This window comes from Ptychodera flava, chromosome 6, assembly GCF_041260155.1.
Source record: "Ptychodera flava strain L36383 chromosome 6, AS_Pfla_20210202, whole genome shotgun sequence".
In the NCBI taxonomy this organism is placed as follows: domain Eukaryota; kingdom Metazoa; phylum Hemichordata; class Enteropneusta; family Ptychoderidae; genus Ptychodera; species Ptychodera flava.
In genome coordinates this window covers 1,701,528-1,722,620 of record NC_091933.1, presented here as the reverse complement: position 1 = coordinate 1,722,620, position 21,093 = coordinate 1,701,528, and the positions used below count along the sequence as shown (strand labels likewise).

Sequence of the window (21,093 nt, the reverse complement as noted above, 5' to 3'; positions counted from 1 at the left end):
CCTAAAGGCATGTTTCCACTTTACGATGAAAGATGTCCTGCATTGCAGTTGCAATGAAGTCGCTTTGGAGTGAGTTTTGTTATTCCTTTCCAAATTCATGTCCGACATTTACATTGCATGGGAAGTTTGTTAGTATAGTTTGATCTTGACAAGTGTCAGTGTTTTCACCTGTCCCAGATTTAGAAAATAAAAATCTTTTAGAAACTGCTGTTGTGTTTTTTAAAAGTTGCTGAAACCCTGTTGTAGTTCACAAGCAAGATGAGAGAGCGCCCTCATTGCCAGGACTCAAAATTTTTGGGCCAGCCGCAAGGCCAAATAAACATAATGTGGTTCTGATTACATGCTTTTCAACTTTTATAACCAACTGTTACTGATGTAATTTGTCATGACTGTGTACATTGTACTGGAGCAGGGTCATTGAAAATCCAGTATTTTGCTGACATTTTAAAGGTTTTGGATTATTATTTGTGTTGAAACAAAAAATCAACAACATTTCATATGTACTGAAGAACTCCCAAAAATGCTTGTTTATTCTGATGAATGGTATTACCAAGAATACAGAAAGGATGAAAACAGTATTTTCAGTCCAGCATTGAGTGAAGGACAGCGTGACCTCTTAAGAGTATTGTGATGGACTGTGTCATACATGTAATATGGGTTGAAGGCTAACTTTTTCACTTCACAGTGGTGTGAAAGACATATTTTCACTGCAAAATAGGGCAAAGGGCAATGTTATTAGTGCCGAATAGAGTGAAGGAAACTAGTTTCAGTACATTGTAGGCTGGAGAACCAGTTTCACTACAGAATAGGATGAACGACAGCATTTTCACTGTATAACCAGGAGAAGGAAAATGCTATTTGTGCAGAATATTATGAAGGACGGCATTTTCACTGCAAAATGGACCAAAGAACAATGCTGTTAGTGAAGAATATGGTAAAGGACAATATTTTGTAACAGAATCGGGAAATAATACTATTCTCATATTGAGCTGAAAATGTTGTCCTTTGCCTAAGTATATATAGAATATACAATAATTCACCACTTATTAGGTTTTCTGTTTGGCCTTCTTTGTCCTTTGCCGTCCTTCTATATCCTTCCTTTTAGTGTTTGTTCATATTGTCAAACACTCCAGATTCATATTGTCAAACACTCCAGAGCACAAATGCTATTGTTGGAGTTTTTGTAGCCTGGTGCAGAAAACAGGGCAGTGTTAGATTGTTTCAAATCTTTCCAAAGTATATTATACTAGAATGAATAATTATGCAATAAACCACACACAGCAGTGGTATACCATGAGATTTTAACCAGTTTACAACAAACATGCACAAGCAACAACAAATGCATACATGGAGTTAACTGGTCATAACTGAGTGTTACCAGTCACTGAGGTGGTTGCTATATTCCATCGTAACAGAAATTCGGGTGTGAAACATCAAAACAGAATATTTCTCAGCTGAGAGCTTGCATGGTTATTTTCACGTCTCGACTAATCAGATCACTGTATTTGGGCTGTCAGTATACTGATATGATATAAGCTAAACAGTTATTAATACCGTTATCATCTACTCATTACTGGAACTCTCAGCAATTTTTTTTACCCTCAGCACTGTTCGTAAGGTTGATAGAAGAGCGCCCTCAGTAGTCCAGTATACATTGCTTCCACCATGTTTACACTTTTCATTTGTTTATTACTATGTAAATCATTGATAACAGAAAAGTATCCCATCCCAACAAGAATTTCCTCCTCAGTCTAACTGCAAATCAATAACATAAAGAAAATTGCAAAACTCAGAAATAAAGCAATCTTTACAATATTGTAAATGCATTCTGTATATTCTTTGTTCATCTTTTAAAGCTGATCATCATAAGCATTGTGAGAAGACTAAAGAGTGATTATTTACTAAATGTTATACAGTACAAATGTGTTTGGTGATACATATTGAAGATTATGGAAAAGTCTACAAAAAGTCTTGATAGGATCACATTTCAGATGTGTTGTACGTGCCATGCATCAATGGGCATTTCATTCTATCAGCGCTAAAGTGTAAAAATCACTGTGTAGAAGTTGTACATGTATTTTTATATGGTATTTGATATTAGATATGTGCCAAGATAGAAGCCTACATTCTGATGCACTGATGACCTAGTACAAAAGTTCAATAATACACTAATTAGTGATTCACTTAGTTGCAAATACTTGGTAAATTCTAAACAGTTCTACATGTCATTCTGATAGTGTTTATGTATTCCATACAATATTGCACCTTATGTTTACATTTCACCAGAAAAGTCTTTTCATTCGCAATTTAGGAATTTTCAGCACAGTCCCTCCACTTATGGAGGGACCATGTTTACAGCCAACGTATCTGGTCTAAATCAAACCTAAAAGAGTAACTATACTAACTTGTAAGATGTTGACATGATATTTTAACAGATGTATTGCAGTATTGTATTATAAATACAATAAATATGCACAATAACAATGATTAATTATCATCCAAGTGCTGGCCCATACATCTTATCAGGTGTGAATCTTGCCAAAATTTAAAATTGTTTGACCTTTAGTGTGGTGTGCTAACAGACACTTGCCTTGTTATCTAAGTGTCAATATAAAACCCCATATTGTCAAAATCACATGCCACAGTCAGCACAGGAATCTAATTCTGATGATGTATCAATTTGCCATGGCTTACCATTATGGCATTTGTAAAAGTATATTTAGTTGTATTGCAATATAGCCAGATCCTTCCTGGTTTGTGTTTAGTCTGTTAATACTACAGAATCAATAACTTTGATCATAGTTTCAAGTGTACTTCATAATATTTAACATAACTTCTGATTGCTTTGATAACAGTGGATTCACATACGTGATATTCATGCAGACAAATGAAAATTAGTATGATGTGTAGATTTCATTCACTTGTAGAAGTGCACAGACTACATGCCAAATAGACAATTAATGACATTTTAAAATTCAGTACCTTTCAATGAGTGTAAGTCAAGTGATAAAATTCATTAGCTTTCTACAAGAAATCTTTGATGACAGATAATTAGATGTAAATGATTTGAAGTCAACAGCTGAAATTAGTTCAGGGGTGTCAGAATTGTACTGCTTTGACCATCTGATCACAATCAAAGCAGATAGAGTATGTGATACTGCTTCATCAGTCTACTGTGCAAGTATATTAGTTTGATGGAAAATGGTCTAAACATCTTTATGCCATTATAAAAACTACTTGTGCAAAAGTCACAGCAAAATTTGCTCAAGCATCAAGTATTATGGCACTGAAAGTTTTTTCAGAGAAACATTTTTGCTTTTCTGAATGGCAAAATACTTTGACACAAATTCTACCTTTAGTTGTATGTATAATGTGACATCCATTGGATTGTGCATTAATAAGACACATGTTTCAGATGTTCTTAAGTCGAAGAGTTCACTATCAGTACTTGAAAGTTGACCAATAGGAAGTTGTTTCCTGCTGTGTCATTCATTGTCATATATCATCTGGTTTCTTTATTCAAAACCAAGTCTTTGATACATTCACATTTGTACAGAGATTTCTGGTTCAAGTGGTAGAGGCTCCATGATACCTATTTGGGAAACTTCATATGAATGATTTGGTTAACACTGGTATATTCTGGTTGAAAATAGTGGATAAATTTGTCATATGTCATATTTGTCATATTTTTACTTTATATAAACAAAAAATAGTTATATTTATTATTAGCTACTATTATTATACTGTATTACTTTATCTTTATTGAAGAAAAATTTGAACTTATTTTTGTATTACACTTTTATTTCCATAAATGTGATGTAAATCCTATATTTACAAGCAAGCAATAAAATATTATTATTATTTACACACTGCTGTGTTTTAATATACTGGCCTTTACTCTCATAATCATACAGCAGTTTCCTACATAATCATCAAAATCATCATACATCTGACATGAATGATTTATTTGTCTTAGAAGTTCATTTCAATGCAAGAATTGTAGCCACTTGTATGATCAATTGTTTAAATAATGCTGTTTTCTTAACTTAAACTTTTATGTCTACTGTTTAAGTTGTCTTGACTCACAACTGAATTGTACGTATTTGCATTGGCTTGTCAGTAACATTAACAACACAGTTCTGCAGATAATTTTGTACAGCCTTCGTTTTTGTCTTGAGTAAAAGTTCAACAGCAAAAATGCATCTGAACATGTCCATGATTAGTGTCTCGAGAGAGTTCAGCTGTCACTTCATACCAAAATTCACTTGCCAATTAAAATAAAATGTGGACCTACATCAGAATACTAGCTTTTGGATATGTGCCTACAACTTTGCTGGCCATCACAGACACATTTGGATATGTGCCTACAACTTTGTTGGCCATCACAGACATATTTGCTTCATATAGAGAACACACAACTTTATACCACTCTCAAAAAATGCCTCCTGCAAGACTTTGTGTCTGTTTAAGCAGCTGATTGATGCCATGGGGAAATACTACTGGAACCATTGCTTACACTCTGTATCTTCAGCAAATGCTGCCGCCTTTAATGTCTTAATTCTGCAGTGTACTTGTAGCTTTACAAGTTGAAGCAGGCTCTTTCCAAGTTTTAGTCGTCAGACTCACAAACGTCATATCACAGTGTCCAACTTTTTGTTATATAAATTGAAATATTTTAAAGTTGAGTCGGTGTAAGTCCATTTTCGTCTGTATCTGTTTCACTTGGAAGCCAATGGTGCACTTCATCGATAGCACTCTCATAGGATTCATGCAATCTGCAGGGAAAACCTACACAGAAACAAAAGTAAGATCTTATAGTGTAAATATACCACTCTTTATGTGCTTTTGTCAAAGTCAGCTTGAATTTTTATAAATAAATTTTCAATTTAAATTTTAACACTGTCTCTATTTATTTAAATTGCTAGCTGCCTTTTTATATCACATTGGGTTATTTTCAGCTCCTTTGAAAGTTTAACTATGGCAGATGGTGCTGAATAATTTGTACAGATATAGAGTGCATCTGTGATCTTTCTGTAATAACTGTAATGAGTATTCAGAAAATTCCATATTTTGCATTCAAATCAAATATTCAATTAGAAAGTTTGCTTTGAAGCTATTTTATTTTGACTGACCTGTTATTGTAAGTACTGGTACCGATGATCGTGCACGTTTTTCACGAATAATTTGTCCAATGCCATATCTCATGCACAAATATACAACTAAAATGATGACTGTAGCAGCTAGTCCAACAGATATACCAATGACAGAAGATGTTGACACTTGCTGGTCATCTGCAATCAAGCACAATTATTCAATCCAGCATTTTTTTCTGCCGGAAATGTTCATGCAAATAAAAAATGTTTAAAGCAAGTTTGATCGCAGTGATAAGATTATGTACATCCATTGTCATGCTTTAATTATGTCTCTGTATGTAAGTCCAGGCACCTGACCTGATTGCTACAGTCATCCAATATGTAAATTTGTGACTAAATATCATATCACTGAGGAATGAGTAATTAATAAGAATGAAATAAGTAATGAAATGAGTAATTAATACAAATAAAATGAGTAATTAAAACAAATATGAAGGCAAATCTTAATAAGCACTGCTTTGAGTTTTTTTGATTTTTGATCAGTATATATTTTATGGTTATTTGCAAAATTTTCAAATAACCTTTTCAAGAAAAATTCCATCTCCAATGCAAAATACAGCTTAGCTTTGAAAATAGCAAGCAAAAACATCCCTGCAGCACTAGCAGTTCTCAGTTTGTCATAGTTGATGGACATCCATACTGATAGATATAAACATTAAACCAAATGATAGACAGTAGAAATAGAAGAATGCATGTTATCAATCCATCAATGCTTTGGTGTTTAGCTATTAATTGCTACTTGTTGAACAGTTTCCTGGGCTCCTTTAAGTGCATGTACATTGCGTATTGTTGTTGTCAAAGAACTTTCCAAATAATACACTTTCACTTGTAATGTTAAACTTTGAAAGAATTCACACAGATCGGATTGCTCATGTGTGTTTGTTGATCCACTGATGGAAAATAAATGTAGGTTTCTTCACAGGGAACAGATGAAAGGACCCTGGGGTGGGGAGGAGGGTTTTTTGTGTGCAACGGTTTACCTTATTTGATTTTATTAATTTTGACTGTGATATTTCAAATAAAGAGATCAACTCCACACCGTCTGACTGCTTTATATATGACCGACAAGTCGTTATCTCTTCTCCAACTTGTGTATAGGCCTACACCACTGTAATTGCTCCGAAAACATTGCCAACTTGCTAATCCGCTGTCCGTATCAGCGGATTAAGTGATTGAGTCAACACCACAGCCGTCACACACGCGTGTGGGACGGCTGTGGTGTTGACTCAATCACTTAATCCGCTGATACGGACAGCGGATTAGCAAGTTGGCAATGTTTTCGGAGCAATTACAGTGGTGTATACACAAGTTGGAGAGGAGATAAGGACTTGTCGGTAATATATAGCAGACGGTGTGGAGTTGAACTCTTTATTTGAAATATCACAGTCAAAATTAATAAAATCAAATAAGGTAAACCGTTGCACAAAAAACCCTCCCTCCCCACCCCAGGGGACTGATTTCTTTCCCCTATGGTTTCTTTCTAAAGGGCCTGCCAGAGTCAATGATAAAAGGAAGGATACTTGGCTGTTATTACACTCGTTTGTTCTGTTGTGACTGGCATTCACATTTATGTCATGAAGTGCTTTTGCCAGTGCAATTTGTAAAGTGGTGAATTGTGTTATACATGCATTTAAAGTGTTTTGAGATAAGAGTTAATGAGTAAATGCATGTATTTATTCACACCTGATTTCAATTCACACTTTTCACCATGGTAACCATACTGACATCTACAAATACCAGACGTCACAATACAGTCACCCCCGTTCATACAGTTGCCATCATAACGACAGTCAAAGCCAAACCTGCGGTACATATCTGAAAGACAGAAAAATGTAAAATAAAAAAAATATTCATCAAACAGGTTTAAGATGAAGAAGAATACCAAAGAGGCGTAGAACAAGAAATTTTTACATTAATGTAGTTCACACCTCGAAAATGAAAGACTTGGATTTTTGCGTAAACTTTCCTCAAGCAAACTTTCAACCAGTCTCTTTCAAAGTCAAGAGTAAAAATCGGGGGTCACCATGGAAATTTTGGTACTTAATATTTATCGATATTTGAAATTCAAAGTGACTGCCACCCCTGTGTTATCTCTAATTTTCACAACACTAAGCAGTGAAAACCTTATGTACTCTCTGAGCTTCAACCTCACAAGTGGTACAAGCGAATATTGTAAAAAATTGAGACAGGTGCAACCAACGAACAATACATTTTAATGGGGTCCTTATTATGATAAGATATTGTGCAGGACAAGTAATGTGAACTAATTTTAAGTCCAGAGGGTAATTAATTAGGTGTTCATAATTTGTTCTCCAACTGAAATTTTTTTCGCCTTACCCTCCCGCACTCAAACTTCATTTTTTCCCACTCCCCACATATTTTAGCCTATTCCCCCCCCCCCCGATTGCGAATTTTTGAAGCTCCCCTGCCCTGTCGCGAAAAAAAACAACTTGATTTCCCCTGCCCTGGAAAAAACGTCCTCTTAAAATTTTATCATTTCCCTGCAGACATGAAGCTCCCCTGCCTCGTGATGAAAAACCTGTAGATTTTCCCCATATTTAATTTCATAAATAGGCTCAACTTCCCCTGTTACCGTTTTACGAGATAACTTCCCCTCTCCTCGTTTTTCCACAATCCTGGCCCCCAGGTCAATCAACCGATATCTGACCTGCCCGACAAAAAAAAACTAAAATCTGCTCCCTGCCAGCTAAAAGTATGTCCCCTGCTCACGCAAATTTAAAATTTCCCCTGCTCTCAAAAAATTGCTCCCGGAATAGCTTTTTCGATGAATAGCCCCGTTGGTTGCACCTGTTATAAGAATTGTACCTTAAAATGGAAATGGTGAAAAAATCATCACAAGTACAGCTCCTGGCCCTTTAAATAATTAATTAGTAAAGAGGAGGCCATTTATGGGATTTTGAACTCTTAATTCAAGATAACCATTTGAGATATAATTACAGCAATATGTGTGAAGATCTGAAGACAATATGAAAGAAAGCAGTTTCCGAGCTCTGAGAACAGCTCTTAAAGTCGACCCTAGTGAGCAATGTCTGCCTGGTGTACCTATTTTAAGATGAACAATGGAGACTCACCAATTTCACAGTGTGTTCCGTAGAATCTCTCTGTACAGATGCAGTACGGAACGTGATCATGCTCGACAGCACATACACCTTGATTGAAACATCCACCACATACAGTATCTGGAACTACGTATAATGGGAGATGTCAGACTTAACTTTGCCGCTGCATCTATCACTGTTTACATTATTGTTACCATGTGAAAATCTGTGTAGCTGTAATAAGTTCCATGTTCATTTAATACTTTAGCAGGACCTTTCCTCGGTTACGGTGTACGCCATCTTTTCTCATAGGTTTTGATTTAAGGAAGATTTATAGCAAAGATTTGAAACATTACCCAACTTGAGTGTTCAGTGTCATTCCAGTTGTAAGACTTCCACTGTTAGTTTAGTAAATGTAATTAGCCATGGTGATTAACCATATATCATGAATATGCGGACTTTTCATCGATACAGTATAATTAGCCCTGGTGATTAACCACATGTCATGAATATGCGGACTTTTCATCGATACAGTGTACTTACACAGTTTAATTGTAAAGGCAACTCAAGACAATTATAAAATTAATCGCAAAATAATCTTCGAATAGTTTTTTGGGCTGCGCTTTGATATTGGATAAATGATCCCATTGTCAGGTAATATTTCTTCAACATAATCGTTGCTTTATATGTAACTACTTTCAACATTCAATGTTGCTCCATTTTTACGGAATATTATTTTAAGTCGTATAGCGTACAATATTTCTCAAAAAGCCAAGTCAATCTTAGTTCAGAGCAGTGCCATGAAATTCAGGTATTCGTTTCTTTTTGACACTTGTTGATAGTCCTGTCCTCCTTACAGTTTATTGACACTCTAATATGTAGACATCAATCAAAAGTAATGAGTGGTTAAATCGTAGGTTTATTATACCTTTAAGCTGTGGAATCTCTTTTTATAACACCATACGCCTATCATTTTACATCAATCAAATGACATTAAGGCTGGATAGCTATCAGGACCAGATCCTTGAATTCCGGAACTTATCAAGGTAGGATAAATAACATATTAAACTTGGCATTTCTATCCAGACTGTTTTCGTCTTGGACCTATCAGGAGTTTTTATTTTCCCAAAACTTGGATCAAACTAGGGATAGGTCCTAGATAGGCAACTTCAGGTTTACACACACAAATTGTGTAGACTGTCACATCGAATGAACACTGACGACCTTGTTTTATCACCCTGTCCGTGCAATAACTTGTACTTCACACTGTTACTTTGAACAGCTTGTCCAATAATGTCAGGCTGTTATCAATAAGAATGATGAAATTATCTCGAACTTTTCATGTAATCCATTGAATTGCCGACATAATCGTACGATGGATCATTCAAATACGACATAATTAGCAAGAAAGATGTCTCAATTATATGTTAAAATTCAAATTTTTGCCGTATTATGCGATTTCACTCTTGTTGATTTTTTAATATTTTCGATGACACTTGATAGGTGCGAAGATCAAGACACAAAACCAGAAGCATTGGTAGACAACACGTCAAGGTCTAACCAAAGCCAACAGGTTGACGACGTATGTGTACAACCCTAGAAACACGAAAACATCTCATACCTGTCTTGCAAACTACCGAGGACACAAGAAGAATAAGAACAAACAAAGTCTTGGATCTCATCTTACATTGTCTCGCCTTTATTATCCAATATGGAACACTATAACGAGAAGATAAAACGGTAATGTCAGTCGTTTATTCAGACTTTCTTGCGAATTGTTCAACGCAGCTAACTTCACTTTTTTACATCAGAACCTCCATCGAAATAGTCAGAAGTTCACACAGATAATTATCCGACAGAGAATACAACACGGCAACGTTAGATTACGCTTTCGGTTTTTATCGGGTTCATGTAGTCAAAGAGTTTTTAGCTGTTCTGGTAAAAGTACTTACCTATCACTGCAATATGTGTCATAGTAAATTACATGTACTTGATGTGATCGACTACAAATTCACGTTCCACTAAGGAAACGAATTTCATATTTTGAAATTCTGCAACAATCTGAGACGATTTAAGCCGTTGTATAAACTACAGCAATTGATCGATGACACGTGTTATCACTGTCATGTTCCAGCAACATACACAACACAAAATTATGTACTCGTGTCTTTGCTGACCTCACAAATTTTACCTTAACCATGTTATTAGTTAAAACAGAAACAATTAACAAACCAAAAAGCTCATCGCAGTTATTTTTTTCACAGATGTAAAGAAACGCTTTATAAGTGCAAATATTCATCACCCTATCTTGTTCTCACCAGTCTCTGGAACTGAATTTAAATTTTATGATAATTTCAATTCAATTCCCTTATATAAACATGCATCGAATAGTTTCATCCTAATCAAATTGATGTAAACGAGATTCAAAGTGACATACAAAATGCAATTTACTGATTAATGTAGAGGCGCGTATTGTTCCATGCAGATGCAGCTGCTAAGCTATCAAGCATATAACACGTCAGCGCTTTACCGATAAGGACTACAGTGGCGCCGCTATAGTCATAATAGGAAAAATAGACCACCTTAAAGACTATCGTTTTCGATCTGGTGCAGCAACTTCTAATTTAAAGCCGTGAAGAAAAAGATACTTAACCTTAGTGATATATAGATATATTGAAATCACACATAATTCCCGATTGGTGAACATCATGCAAGAACGATACAGGATAGTTCTCAAGCAGACCGTGTCTTTGTATAATATGGACCCTTATATGTCATTGTAGAGACAATTTATTATCCTGGAATAGTGGATTTCCATCTATTTAGATACAGGTAACATTTTACAAGGTATAGGCAGAGTTCACTTGAAATGGTTAGCACATTGTCGCGATACCAATAATCACCCCAAAAAAACCTCAAACCCCCCAAAAATCAAGTTTTCAAGATGCCTACGGTATAATCATATTCGATGTCAGATCGTCACACTTATGCGTTGTAGTGATCACACGGACTTCACCTTAATAAACGTGTTTATCATATAATTTTAAAAACTGACCTCTTTCAATAATTTATGAAGGTATTCTATTTATGCTGTCATATTCATTTTGTTCTCATCGCATATATTATGTTGTCTGGAAACAATACCGATATAAATGCAGACACATACATCAACAAATGTTACCATAAATGAAGCCGTATGTGAGCGACAAGTTATAAAAATATTGGGTTGTCCTTTGCGTTAGTCATAATTTAATCTAACAAAGAAGATCATGGCATTGGCCAATATGCTGCTGAGACACTTTATTCACAGTATGGTATCGATAAACAGTAAACATAGATTACAATTGACGCTAAATACGTCGCAGTTAAGCCACAACCTAAAAACCACATTCCCAGAAAGGTTACGCCGGGTCACTGGTTAGCCATATGCATTACAACGTACGCTCAAACTTGTAACGAACACCTGGGTTGAAAATTGTATTTATAGCCAGCTGTGGTCGAGCAAAATCGCATTTGGATATGTAATTCTGATTCCATCGTTAAAATGAAATAAAGTTTATATATATATATTGTAAACATATATTGACCTACCCTTCTATGAAGTAATAACAGTCAAGTTTGGTAAAACCATTCGTCAGGTAGAAAGAACATCAACAAGCACCACAACATGTTACAGCTTTCAGTAAGCGAGATCCCTTACCTCTACAGTATCAATATCTAATCGTGATGCTGTAAGTAGATAAGCCTTCATACAATGGGTGATGTGAAATTTACATTTAATTATTTTTAGCAGGTTGACGCAGGATCGTTAAATGTCACCGGAAATAACTTCTACGCACAAAGTGGCGGGTAATAATCTGATGAAGCCAACCCGACGACACTGCTCAAGATCTGCAACTTTCCAGACCACATTTATTTCTAATGGAGTGTTTAAGTTGACGACTGAATTATTGGGAAGAACGCCGCCATGACACTTGACAAGCAGCGAATAAACATAATATATGCAGATACTTCTGCAACCAAACATTTACCAAAGCTTGGTTCGTTACTGGTTTCCAAGTAACCGTGACCAAAATAGTAATGATATTTTATAGCTTTGGCACTTAAAAATTGTATGTTTTGACTAGTTGATTGTAATACACGCAATAAACAATGATAGCATGGACAAATTAATACAAAAAAGAATAGAAGACGTGATATTTGGTATTACATGGCGTATTCTTCCCACAAGAACTTAGAACTAGTCTATATCTTGTCCCAAAAACTCGTCATCATGGAACAATTTCCTACAAAACTGGCAACTACCTAGTACAAAACGATCTGATAATGAACGACTATTTCTGAACACAATGCAGAGATCGATGTGGACAGTTCAATGCCGTGTAAAGTTTTAAATACACGTTTCCAAGGTGTGGCATTGGGCACAGACTGCAGGGTATCTGCAATCCATAAATGTCTGTCAATACGACATGGAAGAGAAAAGTCATTCTCCTCTGAGGCCCGTTTTGTAAATCACAGTGTCGCGACAGCTCTCAATTGAAGCATCATAAATTCACGCAAACATGAAATATTTCATAGATTTCAAGTACCGACGTAATTGATTAACGAGAGGACGCCCTACCTTGAACTTATGATAGAAAGTAAAACGGTAATCGTGAAATTTGCCGTCGCCAGCAGTGTTTTATACCCATAGGTGTGATGCCTCAGGGTATCGCACGTAAATACTCTGCCCATCCATACAACGAGACAGGAACTGCCTCGTGTATCGCGTATTTCCGATTTCATCTAGGCCTATGCTTTTACAAGACATGAAGTAAGATCCTATCTTTGAGATGGGATATGCACCATTTGGACGTTTTGTCAGACACATATGGAAATAATTGTATCAAAATTATCATCTGGTGGCCATACAACAACTCATATCGCTCAGCATATAGTCACTATGCATGTCATAAGATCTTGCCCTCGGATGCCAAATCCTAGCGAAGTTGTTTCAGGCGAGTCTTTACCGCGTCTTTACCGCACCTGTACTTGAACTTCCAACATTTCAGGGGCGACTTCGGAGTTGAGCGTTATCTCATTCTTGTCATTTACGAAAAATGTATATTTTCATTTTTGAATGCCATAACAAACATATGGGAGAGTTTCTCTTTGGAGGAAGTGATTTTCTATTCTTTTTTCATCGTGAGATGCAATTTTTGTAGGGTTTTAGTGTATTTATTGGCACTTTCAATGTATGAGGTAATTAACTACACCAGTGTCTAGTTCAACGACTTATTGAACAGACATACAATACGTGATAAGGACGTTTTCTGTTTCTAGTGCAACAGGGGTTTCCTATATGTACCCTTGTCCCGACATTCGAATCTAGTACAAAGACTGAAGTCATAACTTTGGGAAGTAGCTTGCGAAGGCATGTGTAGGATTATTTCTAAGACTGATCGTGTTTTCATACACAGTGAAGAGATCTTTTCAAATAACGCCATTTTTAATATGGATAATTTTGTAGGTATGGTTACCATGGTGACTGTTATGTGAAATGTTACATTACAATGTCATGGTAAATCACTTATAAAATTTTGTTAAAGAATGTAATCAAGTATCAAAATTAATGCCATGCCTTTATACACATATTAATAAATATGTAAATAATTAATTTATGTCATCGCGTAACCGTCACTTGACGAGTTGCAAAATCACAAAATTACATCTGAAACACAAAAGTTGTAAAATAACGGATAAGAACCTTTGCAACAATGGCAAGCAGTTCAAAATCATTTTGGTAAAATTAACAGAGTACTGTTTTTCTCTCATTCTCATCGTTTAACACTTTCTGTTTCCATCCTGGTATCTGAAGTACTGGAAGTAGGATAAATACACTGTACTCATATTTTGTGAGTATATAATGGTACTAATAGGTGAAGAAGTTGTGAAAGTGTCACTTTTAGCCACTATAGAAATTCTGAGTAAACCTAATCACGTCAAACGTGTTGTTTATGGATCAATATAAACTGTACAAATGTAAAGATACACTAAATATCGGAGTGAATAATTGTCGAAACTGTATGTGGCTAAAATTTCATTGAATTTCTCTAGAGAGCCTTAAGTTATTATGAGGGCGGGGGAGGGGGGAGGATATTGACGGTGGTCCAGCGTGTATTAGAAGCCAAGATGTGGTTGATATAGTGCTCCATCGATACATATCAAATCGTTATACATGGGACTCCATCGAGCAATCTATTAACAACTTTCCCTTACAAAACTTAGCTGAATCTGTACTTTTATATATGTTTGATAATATATGTACATGTGAAGTGGGAAGTAAAATGTGCATAGGTGTACAAGAAATTGAAAGTTTGGATTTCATAAAAAATGCTGATTCACTTTACATGGTAGTCTAAAACTATGAATTTTTTCTTTCAATAAAAAACAGCAATATTCGTTCATTTATAGACGTTGAATAATTGATATGAATGTACTTGATTATAATAGGATCGTTACAAGTGCATATTGTACAAATAATCAGATTTTGGAATTTCAACGAAAATGTGAATTCTCTATACATGGCAGTATTGTTGTGAAGTTTATTTACACAACTTATTCAGACTTTGCATCTATCATAAGCCCCTTAAACTTAGCAATGCAAAATGTGACCCTTCCCTCAGGCTAAGTTTGTAAAATGTGACCCTCCCACTAGGGCAAGTTTGTGAAATGTGGCCCCTATTCCTCCGGTCCACCCCTCATAAAACTGAAGGCTTTCTTACCGAAGTCGCACCGCATAGTTGTATTATTCGCTCGAGTGTCACAACATATTGCCACAACATATTTATACCACGAAATTCTGTAAGTAATCCATGCAACAATATCTGGATCACGTGAAAGATAACCCCGAATTGTTGTGCTTCGCTCAAACCATTTTTTGAGGATCGGATCAATGCTCGAAGTCTTTGCAGATCTGCTCTTGAAAATAATATCACAAGTTTGAACTACAGTTGTTCATCGAATGACGGCTAGTAGATTCAGATGTGTTGCAGGTTTGGTTACCGATTCCATTCATTTCAACATCTATGTTTGTTTCAAGGAAATTTATAGAAATGCCTTCACTTTCTCCTGTATTGCTATTTGCAACGTGTGACTCTGTCCTGGATTGCTCTTCACTCGACAATGTGGAAGGGCATCGCATAAACAAACCGCTGCCTTCTGTGTTCATGCTAGTCTCTCTTTCATCAGAGTCTATCACTTGGTCATAAGGTGGCGGTAAACTGACCAGGCTGCATTCTTGGACCGTAACACCTGAAGGAGATCTTCCCAAGTCTGTCGTGACCTGGCTAGATCTTCCAGAGTTCTGAAGTGCAGCTGGCGATGTGCAAATTCCTCGAAGGCCACGTTTAGAAGATCGTTTGCGTTTTGGTAGCGACGACAGCGATATAAGCCATGTGCCACCTTGGTTACCGAAACCTTGAGATAAAAATAAGAAAACAGGAACACAATGTCAGATGAAGAGATGAGTATTGAGAAACATCTCAGACGACTAGCCATCTGGGGACATATGAAAAATGGCAAACACACGCTTTGAAGAGCATCAATATGCTGCATTCAACTGCAAAATACCCTACACCAACAAAACAGACTCTTTACTAGTAATAGTCTTACGACTTAAAGGTATACCTAGTGACTGAAAGGAGAGCTGCAGAGAGCAGTATGCAGATGCCGGTTTGCATGGCGATGATGTACATTTGGTAGTGAGAATACGTAAAAAGAAAGTATGAAGAGCTACTCACAGCCGCTGTCTTCTCTATGTATATCACACTGTGGTTTGTGAATTTGTAAACCTTCTGGAAGTCTAAGACGTGGAGGTCCATCTACTTGAACAGCATTTCGTATTTCTTCTTCTGCTTCCCGCTCTTGACGCCTTTCTCGTAATCGTTTAACATTGATAAAGATGACCACTGCACACACAGCTGAGATCACAACTATGGAAAACACCACAGAAACTATCATTGATCTCTTGTTTTTCTCTTCCTCCGTTGGGCTGTTCCATGGATCTAAATAATAATAATAATCATCATCATCATCATCATCATCATCATCATCATCATCATCGTCGTCGTTGTCGTCGTCGTCGTCGTCGTCGTCATCATCTTGATAAGTGAACACTCTGATATAGTGCAATATATCGACAACGTTTTCATGGACGCAGAACATGACAATAAGCGCAGGAAAAAAAATATGTATGACATCAAAATTGCAAAATGCAGACAAAATGGGACCAAAAGGCAAAGAAATTGATAACAGTAATCATGAAATTTGTAAGAAATTAATCTAAAAATATGTGTCAAAAGTGTAAAAACAAAAAAGTGTCTATTGTAGTTTAAAGAAAGGTTTGAAGTTTGGTCCTAAAAGAAGTCAAAGCATGGTTATCTCAAGATTCAAGGCATCTCGAATAATAAGAATTAACGTTATTACTGTATCGCGACTCGAAGATAATCATCGACTTCTTTAATCTCCTAATAAGGTCAACAGGTTGCCAGTTCGGCAGTGTTTTCGGACATTGCGTGATCATGTGATCAGAAGTTGCAGGTAAAGTAGTAGTGAGGTGCAAGTGAGATGAGTCAAGAGAGAGGAGACTGCGCTAATTTGTAGAAGTCCGAATGAAGGCACTCCGGAGTCTACTTGTACCACATATCAAATGAATGAGACGAGCGATTTTTGTGAAGTTGCCCACAAAAGAATTGACGAACGACGGACGCCGCGTGTCAGTCATCCTTATGACAAGCTCTGATTGGTTGATAGCGGAACTTATAGTGTTCATTCTTACCTCTGGAAAGTTGACAACGAAAGCCATAAAAGGGATCTACGCACATACACTCCCCTGTTGTCTCGTAACAATAACCACCATTTGAACATCCGTCAATTGTACAATCAAACGTACCTAGAAATATCAAAATGCAGAAGTGAAACGTATAGAGGTGATTTCCTCTTGTGCCCCGACACATTATTAAACATTTGATTGGTAAAATCTTCGAGATCATCTCCTTTATCGAGGCTTTCCAAAAAGAATTTTGAGAAAAATGGAAAATGTAACTCGAATCTAAATTTGTTCCGTTTAGATTTGGTATTTATATTTCCACCAAGACTTTTATGTTGTCTCTGTATAATAAAAGCTAGAGACTTAATTACTTCTGTTCGTTTCTCATATCACAATTCTGACAAGATAACTATTTTAAAATAACATTTCATATAAATAAATGCAAAATAGATAAATAAATAAATTATTCAATTAATTAACTGATACTGGCTACATACGATCTTCACAATTTGGTCCTCCGTAGCTGGTAGGACAAACGCACGTTAGGAGGGACGGGTCGCAAATGCCACCATTTTGACACGTGCCGCACGGTTCGACCGTTGAACTATATCCTATAATGAATCAGATACATATATAAATTCATGAAAACATTCGTCTTTCACTGTCTTTTTCCATCCAATCGGTGTCATCATTCTCGAGACGATGACAAATGCACTAAGAGATTAATAAGGGGTAAATGTGTTAATTTATCGGGATAATTACCACATATCTCCATATCCGAGTCTGGACGTGATAGTCTCACTAGCGATGCTCAACTGAATCTTTTCAACTGTCGTCGTGTATGGATATTACAACTAACTTTGTCTTGCACGATCAATTAACGAGATAAAAGAAAGAAGGGGAATAAAATTTAAAGCAATATAAAACAAGGTTGTGGATCCAGCAGATGCATCGAAGTTCAATTTTGTTTAGATAGTTTGATGTTGTGTGTGACATACCGTTGGTGGGCTTGACAACTGCGATAAACATGACATTCCATATCACACACAATACCACAGTCTCTGGCATCGTCTTCTCCATAGTGTCCGTGTAATTCCTTAAGTAAGGATTCTTGATACAGCTACAAGATCAAAACAGAATGACTTTATTAAAATTCGTAAAATCTTTATTGGAACTTACTAAGTCTTAGTCAATCATATTCCATCAATGTACAAGCCCCAGGCTGTCGCACTCTGAAGTGGCCCTGATTAAAGGATGGACGATGGAGACTGTTCACACAATTTTATCGAGAGAATTGCAACGTAAGCAGGAAAAGTGTAAAAATTCTTAGTATAAAGCAAGATGTCCACAGTAAACTATTGCTATCATTCCGAGGGATTTTGGCTGTCGTAGCAAAGCAAAGCTGCTGAGGTATGTTTTGTGGAGTGCCCGTGATTAACCCTACACCTGATACATCGTGAGAATGCTCTTCTCTTGTTGATTTGCAGGACTTCTGAAGTAACCGTTCATCCCCTTTTAGTGAATTATTGCTTTGACAACTGCTTAACCCATTAGCATTGACCGGACGCTATGTTGACAGATGTACTGATGGGAGCGGCCTTCCTGTGTTCCACTTTGCCAATTGTCTTTACTTTACTATAGATGCATACCAAAGGCATGAAGCAAATTTAGAGACGATTTTAGTTGTACACTTTCTCGACAGGGACACACTTCTTGACGCATTCCTGTACAGAGATGTAGACGCTCTGAGCCTTTGACGTACCGACTTCAGTTTGAAGCCCGGTCTGTTTGACTGTGGTGGACCACGAGTGGGTGGACCACATCTTTGTAGACGACCGACCTTTCTAGATATTGTAATCATGTAAAAGTAGCGTGATTAAACTAAGTGAACTATGGCGTACCACTCGCCTGTATGCAGGTATACGCGTTATTACCGGCCCCGTACACGAGCAATCGGAATAGCACCGACTGCCACGAACAATATACGTACCAGAACGATTTCGACCAAACTATCACTCGACCAAGCCACGTTACATATTGGTTAGTAGTGGAATGGATGGACAAAATATCTATACAAACACAACAATCCACCTGAGGGATGTAAGATTTATGCATTAGTAACCGACCTGGGTTTTTTTCATAATATTTGTGGAGGTAAAATTACATTTGAGAAAAGAGTAAAAATGCATGTTCGACAAACGAGCACACGGGCACCTACCTTTAGCTAGGCTATTTGCTAAACTTTGCTCGACCTTTTTGTTTCACTTGAGAATTTATTTACGTTATACTGCTTACTGAAACATGTTGAATTATAAATCACCAGAACCCTACTCACACCTTGCCTACACCCATAACATGTTACTATGGTGATGCACTCTCTTGTATGTACCGTAATATGTCATTAAAACGTTTTATATAAATACTTACAAATTAACATGTTTCATTAAGCAGAACAATATGAATAGTTGTGACATGAAACAAAAAATTTTACATTTTACAATAGAAGAAATCTACAGGAGTTTTCGACCGTCATAAGCTCTGGAATTCATTGAAAATTTGCAGGCGTTTGAACAAGACTTGCAAAACGTTTGTTTCAACATGATATCGTTGGTGACTTTGTGAATGACGTCAATGTAGGATGACTATCAATGTGTACGGCACCATCGCCACGGCCGTGTAACCTGGATACTATAGCATGGCCAAAAGCGTGACAACTGGTGAGACAAATATGTTGCTTTGAGGGCAAACGCATTTCATGGTGGCAATGCAACCAACATGATCGATGACCTGGAACATAACCCTTCAATGTATGGAGAAGTACTCATGTCTTTGTAAATTGCACTTTTGCTATAGATTACCTTTCTCCGATACTACAACGTATGAATGTATTTTGATGTGTTTATCATTCATACACTATTTTTAAAGATTTTTCACTTTCCAACTTCTGATAGGTCAGTGATAGGTCAGACGAAATTATAAGTGTACAAATCCAGGGTCTATACCTTTTTATCTGAACAGCAGAAAACGATGTCGATATGAAATAATGTACCATATACGGGAATGACAATCTATATACTTCATACATGAGATAACGAAAATGAGGACTAATAGATTTCTTTCATGTTTTACTATCATATCATTATCCAGAAACAGTTCCTATCCTGTTTACTGTGTAAGTTTTCTGAAATGCTCTTCAATTATCGCCTGTCAGGCAACCGCTCGCATTAAAGTATTTATGAATACCGGCAGTTGACATTCATCCTAATCCTTCACGCTAATCGTTTTCTATTTTTTTGTAGACAATTCTGGAAGGTTTGCATTCTGCGAATTACTATAATCACGGTTACTCGTCTTGTGTAGTGTAATAATAGTTCGTTCATACAAAACCTACCTTATGGCGTCACATATGATATGAACTAAAGTGTCATGAAACCTATAGACCACTGATGATTTTTTCAATAAGGTATATCTTAGTATCTAACCTTGAAGCAGCCAACTGCACTGCGTTTCAACGGCTCGTTTGCTCAATTTCTGGTAAGGAGTAGTCGGTCTTGGGCCGAGGTCTTGGGAATGACGTAGCTGAACTTCTGTGCAACCACAAAACCACGAAGATGGTGCAAAGATCTTACACTATGACGTCATGGCTATATTGTTTCATCATATGAATAACAGTCAATGACATCACGACTTCTGGTATAACACCCTGAACACAGGTATTACGTGCGTTTGTGCACGATATATAGAGCAAAATACGACAAGTATTCGAGCATACCGACAATTATGTTAATTTGGCTTCCATTAACCCGACTTGAGTGTATTTCCGACCTACCACACAATGTGCCCTTGTTGGTTATGTTGACACTCTATAGTTAGCCTAAGGACAACAGAATGAGTAGTTAAACTCCAAACACGCCGAGAGAAAGGACATTTTTCATGTAGTACACAAACGATCGGCGATTGTGTACTTCCTGGTATCGTCAGTTGACCTTTTAATGTTCCAGAAAAATAGTAGGATAACAAGCGGTAGAGGGCGTACATGCATGGCATTATAGCCATAAAACTGACATGTAGT

The 21,093-nt window shown here is 36.6% G+C and overlaps 2 protein-coding genes across 4 annotated transcripts; both read right to left on the bottom strand.

Moving 5' to 3' along the window:
- Positions 1 to 1,668: 1,668 nt before the first annotated feature.
- Positions 1,669 to 11,938, bottom strand: LOC139134566 (protein lag-2-like). Its single transcript, XM_070701461.1, has 6 exons — positions 11,804 to 11,938; positions 9,834 to 9,931; positions 8,246 to 8,359; positions 6,837 to 6,968; positions 5,133 to 5,291; positions 1,669 to 4,788 (listed from the first exon to the last, which is right to left on the bottom strand). Exons 2-6 carry the CDS (start codon positions 9,892 to 9,894, stop codon positions 4,676 to 4,678), a joined length of 579 nt encoding a protein of 192 aa, XP_070557562.1. The 5' UTR covers positions 9,895 to 9,931; positions 11,804 to 11,938; the 3' UTR covers positions 1,669 to 4,675.
- Positions 11,939 to 13,681: 1,743 nt separating this feature from the next.
- On the bottom strand, positions 13,682 to 21,020 carry LOC139134564 (uncharacterized). 3 transcript variants are annotated; one of them, XM_070701457.1, is made up of 6 exons: positions 20,504 to 21,020; positions 18,020 to 18,141; positions 17,519 to 17,632; positions 17,031 to 17,144; positions 15,994 to 16,257; positions 13,682 to 15,670 (listed from the first exon to the last, which is right to left on the bottom strand). In XM_070701457.1, the coding sequence occupies exons 2-6, from the start codon at positions 18,099 to 18,101 to the stop codon at positions 15,186 to 15,188; spliced, it is 1,059 nt and encodes a 352-aa protein (XP_070557558.1). In that variant the 5' UTR covers positions 18,102 to 18,141; positions 20,504 to 21,020; the 3' UTR covers positions 13,682 to 15,185. The 3 variants fall into 3 exon arrangements, with proteins under 3 accessions (XP_070557558.1, XP_070557559.1, XP_070557556.1); XM_070701458.1 differs by having other exon boundaries at positions 20,851 to 21,018; XM_070701455.1 differs by lacking the exon at positions 20,504 to 21,020 and adding an exon at positions 19,012 to 19,231.
- Between the last annotated feature and the right edge of the window lie 73 nt (positions 21,021 to 21,093).

What these genes read in the sequence shown, in the direction of transcription:
- LOC139134566 (XM_070701461.1), bottom strand. Translation starts at nt 9,894, where the DNA reads ATGAGATCCAAGACTTTGTTTGTTCTTATTCTTCTTGTGTCCTCGGTA. An exon ending in CTCGGTAGTTTGCAAGACAG is followed by an intron (nt 8,360 to 9,833) that starts GTATGAGATGTT and finishes CATTATACGTAG; the next exon opens with TTCCAGATACTGTATGTGGT. An exon ending in CGGAACACACTGTGAAATTG is followed by an intron (nt 6,969 to 8,245) that starts GTGAGTCTCCAT and finishes TCTGTCTTTCAG; the next exon opens with ATATGTACCGCAGGTTTGGC.
- LOC139134564 (XM_070701455.1), bottom strand. Translation starts at nt 19,136, where the DNA reads ATGCATAAATCTTACATCCCTCAGGTGGATTGTTGTGTTTGTATAGAT. An exon ending in AGTTGTCAAGCCCACCAACG is followed by an intron (nt 17,633 to 18,019) that starts GTATGTCACACA and finishes GATTCATTATAG; the next exon opens with GATATAGTTCAACGGTCGAA. An exon ending in AGGACCAAATTGTGAAGATC is followed by an intron (nt 17,145 to 17,518) that starts GTATGTAGCCAG and finishes TGATATTTCTAG; the next exon opens with GTACGTTTGATTGTACAATT.